Source organism: Quercus robur, chromosome 2, assembly GCF_932294415.1.
Source record: "Quercus robur chromosome 2, dhQueRobu3.1, whole genome shotgun sequence".
Classification (NCBI taxonomy): domain Eukaryota; kingdom Viridiplantae; phylum Streptophyta; class Magnoliopsida; order Fagales; family Fagaceae; genus Quercus; species Quercus robur.
Window position 1 is genome coordinate 70,126,085 of NC_065535.1, and position 13,904 is coordinate 70,139,988.

The 13,904-nt window shown below is 33.9% G+C and overlaps 1 protein-coding gene across 2 annotated transcripts; it reads right to left on the reverse strand.

The window, feature by feature from the left end:
• Positions 1–755: 755 nt before the first annotated feature.
• Positions 756–11,364, reverse strand: LOC126714792 (ABC transporter B family member 26, chloroplastic-like). Of its 2 annotated transcripts, XM_050415104.1 has the most exons (18): positions 10,924–11,364; positions 9,401–9,528; positions 8,488–8,530; positions 7,199–7,243; positions 6,979–7,101; positions 6,788–6,891; positions 6,208–6,262; positions 6,048–6,118; positions 5,787–5,889; positions 4,463–4,673; positions 3,390–3,463; positions 3,175–3,231; positions 3,008–3,082; positions 2,170–2,244; positions 1,809–2,090; positions 1,636–1,700; positions 1,491–1,551; positions 756–1,097 (listed from the first exon to the last, which is right to left on the reverse strand). In XM_050415104.1, exons 1-18 carry the CDS (start codon positions 11,305–11,307, stop codon positions 1,017–1,019), a joined length of 2,037 nt encoding a protein of 678 aa, XP_050271061.1. In that variant the 5' UTR covers positions 11,308–11,364; the 3' UTR covers positions 756–1,016. The 2 variants fall into 2 exon arrangements, with proteins under 2 accessions (XP_050271061.1, XP_050271062.1); XM_050415105.1 differs by lacking the exon at positions 1,636–1,700 and having other exon boundaries at positions 1,491–1,568.
• Between the last annotated feature and the right edge of the window lie 2,540 nt (positions 11,365–13,904).

Genomic DNA, 13,904 nt, shown 5'->3' on the forward strand with positions numbered 1-13,904 from the left:
AGAAAAACTAAAAAGGAAAAGAGCAAAGGTAAACATGGGTTTTTAATATTGAAGATATCAAATTTGCTCAAGGACTTCGCTGGAGAAATCAACCAAAGGCTGTGGAACTAGTTGGTGTGGAAGGCCTTTAGGTTCTTTTCTTTCTTTCACTTCCTTCTTGTCATTTCTCTGCTCTCTGTTTTGCCCTTTAGCCCTGTGATCAAGACCTGGTGGCTCGTTTAACTTCCTTGGCTACCTTATTCTCTTGGGAATCCATGGCTTTTTTGTTCTTGGTGTCCATGGCTTTTTTTTTTTTTTTTTTTTTTTTTTTTTTTCACTATGTTGATTAATGTTCTTTGCTTAATTGGTGCATCAAGAGTGCTGTGTAAATATAATGCAATGCAAGGAGTGCAACACGTAGTGTTCTTAGTTCTGACACTAGTTGGTGCCACGTGCTTGGGGCATGGCGAGACTAATGATCCACCATTCCAAGCCAAGTGACACGTAGTGTATGTTATGACAAAAGCACAACTATTCTTTCATGCAAATGAATAAATATATTATTATTCACACAAACACACGTAGAGTGTTATATGTATTCTTTCGTGTAAAATAAATTTGTATTATTTACTCAAATGATAATTACTATAACAAAAGTTTTAAGGAAGATTGTAATTGTAAAATACAAACAGAAGCTATGATGTAATTGCACTTTGACAGTGATTGAATAAAAAGAAGACACATAAGAAGCTTCAAGCAATAAACCGTTAGGGGAATCAATCAAATTCAAACACATGGTTACATTGAATCAGATTATCCATGGAAAAAAAATCGTTTTTTATGCTGCATTGATCGATATTGTGATGTGTTTGAATTTAATTGGGAAACCTAAGATATAACAACACCTAAGAAGTGGGACCTAAGTTTAGCCTATCTGAAAATTGCAGCATAGATGAACAAAGGACAAATACATGAAGCCACCAAAGCTGCGTTACCAATCGGAAGTGAGACATGTACAGTCAAAACCCGATCTTGAATCAAGCCAGAGCATCTGTTTGAATTTTAAATAAATGTGCATACAAGCCATCCTTGAGAAGGAGCTCTGTGTTGTCACCCATCTGCACAAACACAAATAAGTCATCACAAACAGAGTATTAATATGCATCCATGCTACTACAGGAAACTACCTTGCAAGGTTGCTCATGTAATGCCAATCTTTTGTATAGTGAACATCTTAATGAGATCCACATATGGTAGCCCCAAATTCATTTAAGCATGTCCTATTTAGTACTAGTGGTAAAGCATAGGCATGAGGCAACCACATATTCTTAAATTCAGGAAAGCAGTGGCTATTTTAGGGAAACTTCTGTCAGCTCAAATCAATCTATACTAGATCAGAAAAGCTTCTGAAATTTAATATATGGACGCTCGATTCATTATATTCTACAAGATCTTCAGTAGACAAGAACAATTACATTGTTTATTTTTAATACTGAGAAAGTATTTCTAACCTCAACAACTCGACCACTGTCCAGTACTATGATTCTGTCAGCAGCTTTAATTGTAGAGAGCCTGTAAAAGGTTGGTCGCTGTAATGCAAATTGTTTCATAATTAAAACTTCAAAATGCAAAAACGAGAGGAAAAAACACAATCACCTATGTGCTATGACAATGACAGTTCTTTTGGCTTTGATGTCATTTCCCATTGCATGAATAATTCCCTAAAAGTTACCGATATCAGAAACAGTGAGCTAACATTTAAACTCAGATGTTTTTGTTTTTGTTTTTTTGTGAACTTATTAGGGATATTGAAACTTGAAAGAACTTGCCTTAACATAATGTTCACTTTCAGAATCTAGAGCACTGGTGGCTTCATCGAGGATCAGAATAGCAGGGTCTCTAAGAATGGCCCTAGCAATAGCGATTCGCTGCTTCTGTCCCCCGCTGAGTAAATTATCATCAACAACAGTTTCATAACCATCGGGTAGAGATGAGATGAACTCGTGAGCATAGGCCTGTTTCGCAGCCCATTCTATATCTTTCTGTTCAAAGTGTCTAGAGCAACCATATCTAATATTTGACTTGATGTCCATATGAAAGAGATGAGGTTCCTGTCTGAAACAAAGATTTAGATTATAATTGAAAAGCCATCTTCACTCTTCAGTGCGTGGTTTAGTTATGTGGTCTAACCTGTCCAACAAATCCAACTTTTTCTCTCAGCCACCTGATATCCAACTCTCTTAGTGGGAAACCATCAATATAAATCTGCAATTAAGAGCACCTTTTTCACAAGATCCGTCAACCATAAATTACTAATACCTAGATTTGAAAGTCCAAAGCTCATCTCCAAATTTCATGTACATAAAGGATTCTAACTTTAAGAAAACATCATCATGTTCATACATCTAGATACAAATACCCCCATCATACTGCATTCCTGTTTCCATTCCAAAAGGCAATCAAGAAGAACAAGAAGGCATATTTTCAGAAGGTCCAAAAGGTTTTCAAAATTATAAACATCAAGAGTTTCTGTCAAAATTTTGATTGATATGCTTTCAAGTGACAAATGAACAGTCATTTGGAATCAAACCAGACTCATTGTTTCAAGTCAATTCCTCAAGGGTTGCCTTTAAAGTAAGAGATAAAAGTCCTGTCATATTTGTAGTCCAAAAATGAACTATATTATTTGCTACATTCTGAGTTCATAATATACTGGTTTTATTTTTAAGGTTGGCATATTGCAATGTACTAATTGGGGTTTAGAAATGCAAAACCCAGAAATATACATGTCCAGGCCTAATTTACGTGCAGCAATAATTGATAAGGAGAAATGTTTACGGGGTGTAGTATGTTCTATTGTCCCAAGAAAAAAAAAAATTGAAAACACAATGAATCATTTAGTAATAGGTCAAGAATCCTTAAGTTTATTTAATATAATTATTGATTTTATTTGAAGATGCTACTGATAAAAAAAAAAAAGCATTTATTTCAAGATGCTAACATGAGATGCAAGGTAATTGTAACTTACCTGACCATTACTTGGCTCATAGAGACGAAGCAAAAGATTGACTAATGTGCTTTTTCCACTGCCACTTATACCAACCTTGGAAAAGTTTAAATGTACAGAAACTTCTTAAATCCTTGCACCAGCATCATAATGAGGAACGGTCTTAAATAAGGAGATAAATTTCTTACAATTGCAACCACTTCATTTGCTTTCACAGAGAAGTTTACATGTTCTAAAATGGGCACCTGTTTAATGTCACTAAGCAGTGAGTACTTTATGGACTACAAAGAACTATTGGTTGTTTACTTTTCTCCATACAAATTTATGTAAACAGGTAACATAAGAAAACATCTGGGACACAAGGAAGATAAATCAAAGTCAGTTCAACCTAAAAAAGACATACCGTTAACCTTGAAGGATAGTGAAAAGTTACATTCACAAACTGAATATGTCCCATTACCTTCTGCAACTTCACACCTGTAGACAGTGGGGCATCCCATTACCAATAAGTATATTTAAACAAAATATTTTCTATTTATTTATTTATTTTTATGGGCAAGCTACAGCACCCATTATGATGCTTGAACCCATTAGTGATTCCTATTGTAATTAATTTTCTGTCTTATTTTTTTTCTTGCTTGTAATATTTGACTTCTTTGTACTCTTTTTGCATAAAGTAGTTTTCTTTTTTAATATAGACTTATCTTACTTATAAAAAAAAATGATGCTTGAACCCATGACCTCACTCTTGATCCCATTATTATGGGGGGAGGAGGAGGAGTCATTTGAATAGCTCATTGGCATATTTAAACAAAAACTTTAACAGAAGGCATAACATATTGTAGGAATACAGAAAAATACAGATTTCTTAGTTGAGTTATCATAGGTGAAAACAAATACTAAATTGTACCAAAAGCAAAATATTATGGTAGAACTAGAAATAAAAAAAAAAAAAGAAAAAAAAATTATAAGCTACACATGTATCCAGTGGGTCATGAACCCTTGACCTCACCCTCCATCCCATTATGAGAGGAGAAGAAAGTGCCAGTTGAACTACAACTAATTCGCATGTTAGAACTAGAATTTTAATTTTATTTTTATTTTTTATTTTTATGATAAGTGCATGTTTAGAACTAGAAGTGTTGAAACTGAAATTCACAAAATTTTGGCATATGCTAAACTAAAGTAAATCAGGAGTCACTATCCTGTTCAATGTTTCTTCATAAGAGTCAAGCATTACCTAAAAGCAAAGACTGGTTCAATTATAAAAAATAATGTGAAAATGCAATACTTGTCAAAGCAGTTTCAAGAAGTCCCCTTAATTTGCACCATAGTGATAAGAGTATTTAATGTACAATAAGTTTATAGACCTTGGTTTCTGCAGCATGTCAAACAAGGAACCTAAACAACATATATCATGATTAAGGATCATTAATTTTTAAAAAATTACAATTCTACAGTAGACAGAGTGCTTGCCTTTTGATAAGAATTGGTCACTAGGCAAGAGATCTATTAACTGGAAGACCTTTTCACTTGCTCCAACGGACTGTAGTAGTGATGATAAATTATCTGTGACCCTCCAAGTTGCATAAATTAACCACTCACAGTATAATACATACTTAGTAAGTTGTTCAGGCGACACATGACCACTCAAAATTGACATTCCTCCTAACAGTAGTGCAATAACCTGTAAAATGTGGTATGAAAAACATTGTGGAAGTCAAGCTACAAAAACTTCATTTCTTAGGCAACTTCTACAATACATCCAGGAGCATTTGGTTTGAGTCAGTGGTGTTCATTTTAGATGGTAACTATTGAAGATCCTTTTGTGCACACTTGAGTAGTACTCTCTCTCTTCAATTACTGAAAGGTTATTACTCATCCAAAATTATTTGAAACAGAAATAAGCTTCAAATATTTTCGAAATGTATCAACAACAAATTCATGAAAGCACTCTCAAAAGATATGCATTTGTCAATCATGATGCCCTAGATCATGTACAAAAATTTAACATGTATTAGTATCTAGTTAAGCTCTAGGAGTATGACTTACAAATGTGTTGTGTGATAAAGTAAGCATTTGGAATATGTATGAGACTTGTGGTCGTGTTTGCAGTATGAGACCTTTAAAATTATAGAATCTAAGAACATCATATCCACGATCAAATGCTTTGGAAGACATCTCCTTGCACATAAGATGCTAAAGGACATGGCATTACGGGTTTCAACAACCAGGGATGTGCATTAAAAACAAATATAGCTTGTAACTTGTGAACAATTTAATCTGTCAGGTAATTGATTAGTATTTATTTATTCCCCCCCCCCCCCCCCCCCAAAAAAAAAGTCACCAACCATTATGTGGCAATTGATAAACCCACTCATGTGTACTTTTAGTCACAGGACTTATTTAATGAGTCATGTAACTTGTTTAAATAATAGAAGTGGATAGTATTATAAGTCACCACGTAATTAGTTGGAGGAAAACTTTGTACACCCCCCCCCCCCCCCCAAAAAAAAAAAAAAGAAAAGAAAAGAAAAAAGGCTCAGCATGAGGCTTAGGATGTACAAGGACTTTCACACAACAATCATGTCAAAAGAAGAAAAAATTGGTGTTATGGCATTAGACATAATAAAAGAGCTAGAGTCAGTAAAGACAAGTTACCCTTTTCAGGGCTAAACGCCCCACTGATACTCTAATAAAAACATACAAATGAAACCAGCATTGTAGAAAGCTTCGGAGAAAACTAGCATTTTTTAAACCTAAAACTGTCAGTTTTTTATAAACTAAAAGTATGTCAAACCTGGGTTGAACGATATAGGGTATTGAAACTCATATTCCACAATCCATAAGCCACACTTTCTCGAATGTTTACGAAAGCTAATTTGTCCAGCCATTGCTTGTACCTAACACCGTAAACAGAATCACGATCATGCACATAAACAAATATGGGTGCTTTGAGTGTCAGACTCTGTGACTTGCTGCACAGTGAGTCCACCAAAGAGACAATTACAAAAATGGACACTTGAGTATTTGACAGGAAATTAACGGTAAGAATTATTGCCTTCCAAGTTCTTTCCTTTCATTTCCACAAATCCGGACAGTTCTCATTAAAGAAAGTGTCTCTTGTGCAACCTACATTCGAAAGGGAAACAGAAATGAGCATACAAAAAGATTCTTCAAGTGTCAAATTTTTAAAAGCAAGATCAGTTTTCCGCCTATACTTCGTTAGCACCAGCAGTGTACTCTTGGATTAACTTTGCAGCTCTCTTTTGGTACCTGTTAACCAGAGCACCAGAGCAGGTTTGACAATGCCATTAAACAATCAAGAGGCCAGTAAAAGACACCCTAATAAGCAGAAAGCAAAAATTCTCAGTGCAGGAGGAAGCAATAAACATTGAAGTTTATGCATATATACAATGTCCCAATCAAGGCCAAAATTTAGAATTAATAACCCTACAGCTGTTGATTCAGAGAAGATCCTCTATAACAGAAGATGAAGACGTATAAAAGAATTTAGATGCAATTTTTCACATTACACAATAATTTATTCCTCTTCATCGAAATTGTTGAGGATATGAACAGATCAAAAAGAGATCTTGTAGCAAATAATAAGAGGGGAGAGCAACTTGATAGTTAACAATAAATTATTCTGGGATAAGGACAACTTGAATACACATAAAGATAATCAATACACCACTTTTTTTTATTTATATAATACAGATTTTTGTGGAAACACAAACTCAATTTTTAAAAGACTAATGTGATATGCCTATCAAGTTTAGAGAAGGTACAGATGCTTACTGGCCATAAAACAGAAAAATCATAGATAGAATGAAGCATATAACCAATGCTGATAATGCAAGAGGCCAAGATAAAGTCATCAGGTTGATCAATGCACCTGTCCCCTAAACACAGAAATTTAACTATAAAATTGACTCTACCACTGAAGGCCAGTTAAGGGAAAGAATAAAGTATTTGCTAAGAACTGCAACCTGGAGAGCATTGCGTAATATCAGATGAACATCATTCCCAATAACATGAGACAGTTTTTGACAATCTGCCCCAAGCCTGCTCGTCAAATCACCAACTGCTTCTCTGTCGAAAAAGGATATATCCTATATCGAAGATACACCAAAATAGAGTACTCTATTGAATGAAAAAAGATACTCATGACACCTCATATACATTACAATTTTAAACTAAAACACAAACCTGAAAAAGAATAGATGAATATAGAGTTTCCCTGAGACGCATGACCTGCAATTTGACATATGGAGGACCAGATGATGTAATAAGCACTTTGCCAAAAACAAGTAGAATTTAAGCAACAATGGTAAAAAAAAAAAACATATAGAATTCCAAAATTGCAAAATCAAATGCCAAAAAAAGAAAATGAAGCCATATTAGTTAGCATTCTTGAAGACATCAATAATTGAAAGCACATAAAAATGATTTGGTGGTTACAGACAGAAAACAATCAAGGCTAAAGCAAAAGGAACAATGCCTAAATGGACCTTAAAAGATCATGAGCCAAAGACAATATACCACAGTATTTATTTTTTTATTTTTTTTAGTAAAAGTCAAAATTGTTTGCTCTCACAGACAAAAAACAGGTTTGCTCTCACTAACTTTTACAACAGAAATGTTACTTATCAAAAAAAAAAAACTTCAACAACAGAAATGGACAGCACTCATCAAAAGGCAGTGATACAATGATAATAAACAGTGGAGGAAAAGGCAAGTAAATGGAAAGAATTGTGTAACAGGGGGGAAAAACACTATGAAACTGGTTGTGTTGTCTCAAACATGTTCCCCAACTTTCCCCCTCAAGCTTGTTTACAGGCCAACCAGACAACAATAACTCACAAGATAATACTTTGGTTGTAAAAAATGCTAGTCTGTTTACAAATTGCCCTTGATAACATCATGAGATATCTAGGTGGAACTTCCACCAAAGAGTAATGCTCTTAAACTTTCTCATATTTCATATAATGATTTTTAAAATGTTAATTGGGCAGATGTTCTCTCAGATAAAAAGTCTACTACATATTAAACTACATTGGAAGGAGGTAATAACTCATAAGCCAACTTTGGCAGCTGGGACCTGGGTGGGGACGAAGTATAGAGACATAACATGTTGCCTATCAGACAATGTAGTTCAGTCTAAATGAACTGAAAGTTCTGACTTCAAATTAAAGGAGCTGCTTTGGAACTAGTTATCATGACATCACATCAATCATTACACATTTGGATTTAGTTCTCACTTTCTTAACAATTAGTAATGTGTATAAAATGTCACTTCACAGTTAATATGTTAAGCTGAAAAAATCATTTCTGTATCAAAAAGTTGAAACTTCCAGCTGAAAGTAACAAATGAAACAAACCATTAATGACAATTAGTATGGCAATGACAGGAAAGGTATATGTCTCATAGCCTCCATAAAGTCAAAACTATCACTTGGGGGGATTCTTTGAGAAATAACTAAGATCAACAGACTCACCAAGATCATATTCGCAATTGCGAAACAGCCACTCCGCAGGCCACTGAAATTTAAAAGAAACATGATTAAAAACCAACAACCTCAACATAAGAAGTTATATAAATAGCTCAAATTACAATTTCCTATACCTTTTACATAAGATATGTTATTATAAACACTATACAAAATAACCAAATTATGTGGACATCATATGTTCCCTGGGCACTTTCATGATGGATTGAAACTTTAAAGCTAGTCAACTTGTTGGAGTGCATTTAAATTTTCCTCATTAAAATTTCATGTAACCGCCAGACCATACAAATTCATCTATTAAAAATAAGATAAAAAAGAAGGAAGTGTCACAGTTTGCACATGGTGATAATCTCCATTCTCGCCTTGTCCATTTCAGTATCAGTACATGAAATTGAGAAATAGGGCAGGACCTTGTGTATGGCCTCGATTACAAGGACAAACTAACCCTTAATTCCTAAGCATACAAAAAGGAGATCGTGTTGATCACACAATCAGTTCCCCATGCCAGACAATAGTTCTCCTATAATAATCATCAGAAATCACAGCATATAATTATGGATGACCAATTAAAGGATAATAGGAATAAAATTTTAAGGTCTAGATTTTGTAAAACTGACATTTTACCCATACATATAAAATTTCTGCCACAGAAGAGCTATGCATTCGACATCCATAAATCCACTACTAAGTGGCACGCATGTATGAAATCAAATGGAACTTTATATTGACCATTCAGAAAGAACACATGGAGTATAGAAAATTTAATAAGAATGTTATATATTGATTCTGGTAAAATAATTCAAGAAGAATCAAAATATAAATATTGAATTTAGTTTTACAAAATTGCTTGCTGTCTGTCTAAACTTAAATGTTAACAAAATTTTACTATATATGAACCAACCTGCATATCCCTGATGTGACACACAAGATAAGTAAGAACTGTGAGTTCCTACAGAACACCACAGTTTTGCCATTCTGTGCAGAAAAGATTGATGCTGTCAATACACTTGGTATTGATATCTCTGAAAGCTGCAGCAGAGAAACCATATGTTAGGAAGTGACTGTAGATGGACATATAAAATCAAAGAAAATGAATACGCAAAGAGTTATACATTATTTCAAGAAGGAAAAGAAAAGGTTTAAATGATTTGAAGAGGCTTAATGAACGTCAAAGCTGAGAGCTCAGAACAGCTAAACTAGTAACGAAACCAATTCTACTCCCAGTGTAAGTGTTTTCGATATAAATTTTCAATACAAACAGTGTTTTGGACACACAAACCCAAAAAAAAAAACCGCCAAGGATCGTGTGTGAAGCACACAAAGTGTATACTAGGTTGATTTGGGCTATATGAGGCAATGAGCAGGTACATCGCCTTTTTGTTATTGCAAAATATGGCTAGTACATCCTAGTTGTAACAATATATCATCTAGATCTACTACACTCATATACCACATATTCACCAACACAACTCATTAAATCATCACCTACAAGATTCTTCACCTTTCCAATTACAAAGTTTTACACTATGCTTGGGAGTTTATAAAACATAATGGAATATAATGGGTAGATCATATAAAATTGAATAGAAATAAAATAAAAATCTAATTTTATAATTATACCATTCACTTTTTATTTGTCATTTCTCCAAGAAGAAATGGAATATTCATTAAAAATTTTGGTCTCATACATTTGTCACAATTCGAATTTCAACCCTGTACATTTAAAAGTGTTAATTTCCAACAATAATTTTGGAAATTAAAGTTTCTCAACTATTAATTGAAACACAATTTTGTCCCCAAACTTTCAAAATTGTGTTGGTATTATCCTTAGAAGTCAAAGTTGAGGCATGAAATTGATACAATTAATATAATTAGGCAATTAAATGTATGGTGGCGAAGCTGAAAGGAAAAAGTTCCATCTCCAAACCAGTTTAGAAGGAAATTCCTTCAACCCATTATGTGGCATTTAATAAAACCATCCGCGTGTACATTTATCACATGATCTATTTAACGAGTCAAGTAACTTATTTAAATAATACACCTAAAAGGTTTTATAAGTCACTATGTAATGGTACCAGGAGATTCCTCAAAACTTTGTCCAAACTGAAATTATTCTATTGTTGGAGGCCCAAAACAGTAATTTAGCCAACAATTTTTTTGTTTGTTTGGGAATCCATTCCATTTATTTCCTTTTCCTCCTAAGAAGCACGGTCACTAGTACAGGTACGACACTGTAACACAAGCAATTTCTAAAAATTATAACATAAAATAGTCAGTACAACACGGTTACGGCACGCTGACTCTAAATAAAGTGGTCGTGCTTCCTAGATTTCCTCATCCCAAACAAGCTTTTATGGAACTCAAGCTAAAAGCATTCATACAAAATAGAAAGAATAAGAAGAGTAATAAATCAACAAAACGCACCGCAGCTATAACCAATGCGCCAAAACCAACAAAAATGGCCCATCTACCATCACCGGAAATCAATTCCCACATTCGCCGAAGAGCGAAGACCGCCGTGATTGGCTTCGCCGGCGCCGACTTTGTTCTACTTTCTACATTGCCATCATCATCATCCTCGCCTAGACTCCACCAACTACCCCCAGGCAAAACCAAACCAACGCGGGTTTGGACTACCTCTCTGACTCTGAATTCGTTGTTCTTTGACGTTGAGAAGCGGATTTCGAAACGGCGGCGTTTTGGTGGTTTGGTGCTGAGAGTGAGGGATTTGATGGGAAATGGGAACTGGTTTTTGGTAATTGGGGAAGGAAAGGTGAGTGAGGGAAGGTTGGAGTAGGAGATGGCCATAGAAGTGTAAATTAGAGAAATGGTGAGGGTTGTTTTTTATTTTTGTTTTTAAAGAATGGCTGTTTTTGAAATATCAGTATATATATACACGCATAATAAAAACACTAAAAGTTATATTATTTTATTTGCAAAAAAAAGAACTGAGACAAAAAGGCAAAAAGTTTTTGGCAAATAAGCAAAAGCCAAACAAACGCTTGTCAGAAAATCCTTTATTTATTTATAAATAAAGTTGCAAAAATTGTGTAGAAACTAATTGATCGGTGTAAATTTGTATTTTGAACAGTTGCTCAATGTCTAAACAAGGAATGATCCATCAATGAATATAATTGTGTAAGGTTGTAATTTGAATGTTGATCACATGTGGGATTAGAAACATGATGCAATCAATATGTTGTTTTTGTTTACTTGATTTTTGGAAAATTAAAGCATTTGATAATGCAATTTTGTTGGATCTTGAGCTTAAAAGTTTGATATCGTACTTGAATTTGGCTTGATTAAAATATTAAGTCAAGTCAAGCCAAGTTCAAGCTTTTGAATATTCTGGCGAATTTGAGCTTTAACATTATTTTACTTTTATTATCAAGCCAAACTCTAAAATGCACTACTATGCAAAATTCCACTTAATTAATTACAGCCCTACAATAGACTTAGTAATTTGTAGCATGTGCAGAAATCCAAGTCGAATTATATTAGGCTCCCACTTTAGTTTTGGAACCCTCAATTTATTTACGTGTGCTATTAAAGACGAGAAATTATGTTTAAGAAAAGCATGGATTTGAAATGGAATTTTATTTCAAAAGGATATGGATTTCTGTCTGGCTTTTTGTAACTATTTGATCCTCAACACATTTCTTTGTCATGGTGACTTTATAGGAGAAAATGGGCATTTGTCCCTTTCGCCAAAAATTTTCAGCAAAATGCCCCATATCTGAAACTATTTAGGGAAACTCGATTTTCTAAAAATTGAGTTTCAATTTAAAACTCGATTTTTGGACAATCGAGTTACAGTGAACTGAAAATTAAAATAAAAAATAAAAAAAATTCTAGAACTCGAGTTCCTTGAAAAAATTCAAGTGGAACTCGAGTACTTTACATGGAACTTGAGTTTCAAAAAAAAAAATCTAAGTCCACATTTGCTATAACTTGATGTTCCAAAAAATTGAGTTTTACATTTGAAACTCGATTTTTAGAAAATCGAGTTTCAAAACAGAGGCATTTCTCTAATTAGTTTCAGACATGAGCCATTTTGCTGGAAAGTTTGTGAGAAAGGGGTAAAAGCCCATTTTAGCCTGACTTTATACATTGATCATGAGATAATGGGTCATTCTTCTAAGTAAAACCCTCTTTTTCTTTGGTCAGATTGATTCCTCATTGTAGAGATAAGGAAAGGGATTAGAGTCGAGTTTGGGGTGATAAGGTTTGTTCTTGAGGTTGAAGATGATTAAAAATGCGTTTGTAAATTCTGCATAACAGAAAATTTATAGATCTAACCAAATGGAAACCTGAAAAGCACAAGGTGCTTAAGCTAGGATTTTGTGAAGGAACTAAGATATTTTGATCGTGACATACTTTGGAAATGATAGATTTTCATAGATTTAGATTGAGGCACTAAAGCTTGAGAAATTGGTGCATGCAAAAAGTTGCAGAGAAGAAGTTTATGTTGTGGTTGAACTTTATTGATATTATTTTCCTTAATGGCTTGTTTGGATTGAGGGGTGAGAGAAGTTGGGTGTGGAGAGAAATAAAGTAGAGTTGGTTAGAAATAGACTAATTTCCAACCAATTTTACTCTACCCTCCTTCCCTCCCCCCAATCCAATCGGACCATAAACTCAAAAACAATGATCAAATTCTATGGTTTGATGCCAAATTGCTGCAAGGATATTAATACTTACATTTTCTAGATAATGAAAGATTATATATATATATATATATATATATAGAGAGAGAGAGAGAGAGAGAGAGAGAGAGAGAGAGAGAGAGAGAGAGAGTTCACCCCTCAATACAAACTCAAATATGAAATTCTAAAATTAACTATCAATCTAACTATCTATTGCAATGCATGTGCATGGAAATTTATAGTTTAGGATTTTTTTTTTTTTTTTGAGAAACTAATAGCCTAGGAGTTATTTATTGGTAATGTCATCATCCATAACTAACCCACATTTATCCCCTTTTCTTTTTTTAATAATACACACTGAAAAATAGTTTCAACTTATAAGTTATAACAACTTTATTTTTCTTCTAATTTTCAAATAATACATGACACTTTGGCACATGAAGATTTTATTGCAATAACAATATGGCACATGTGAAATCTAGCCCTTGGGCATGGGGGCCTTGTGCCATGTCACTCCTTTGCCCCACATCACCATGCCATAATTATCCATGGAAAGAATAACTCCTGCATTAAATAGAATGAATCCAAGTTACTACATCAATAACCATAACTTCATAAGGTACATGCTTAAATTTAGGAATACTTTTATGGCATGAAGTAGGAGAAAGTATACTATGTTTCGGTAATACCAACTCAGCATCTGTTTTGGTATTTCCTACCCAATAAATAAGTGACACCTATTTCAAAAAACCACATCAT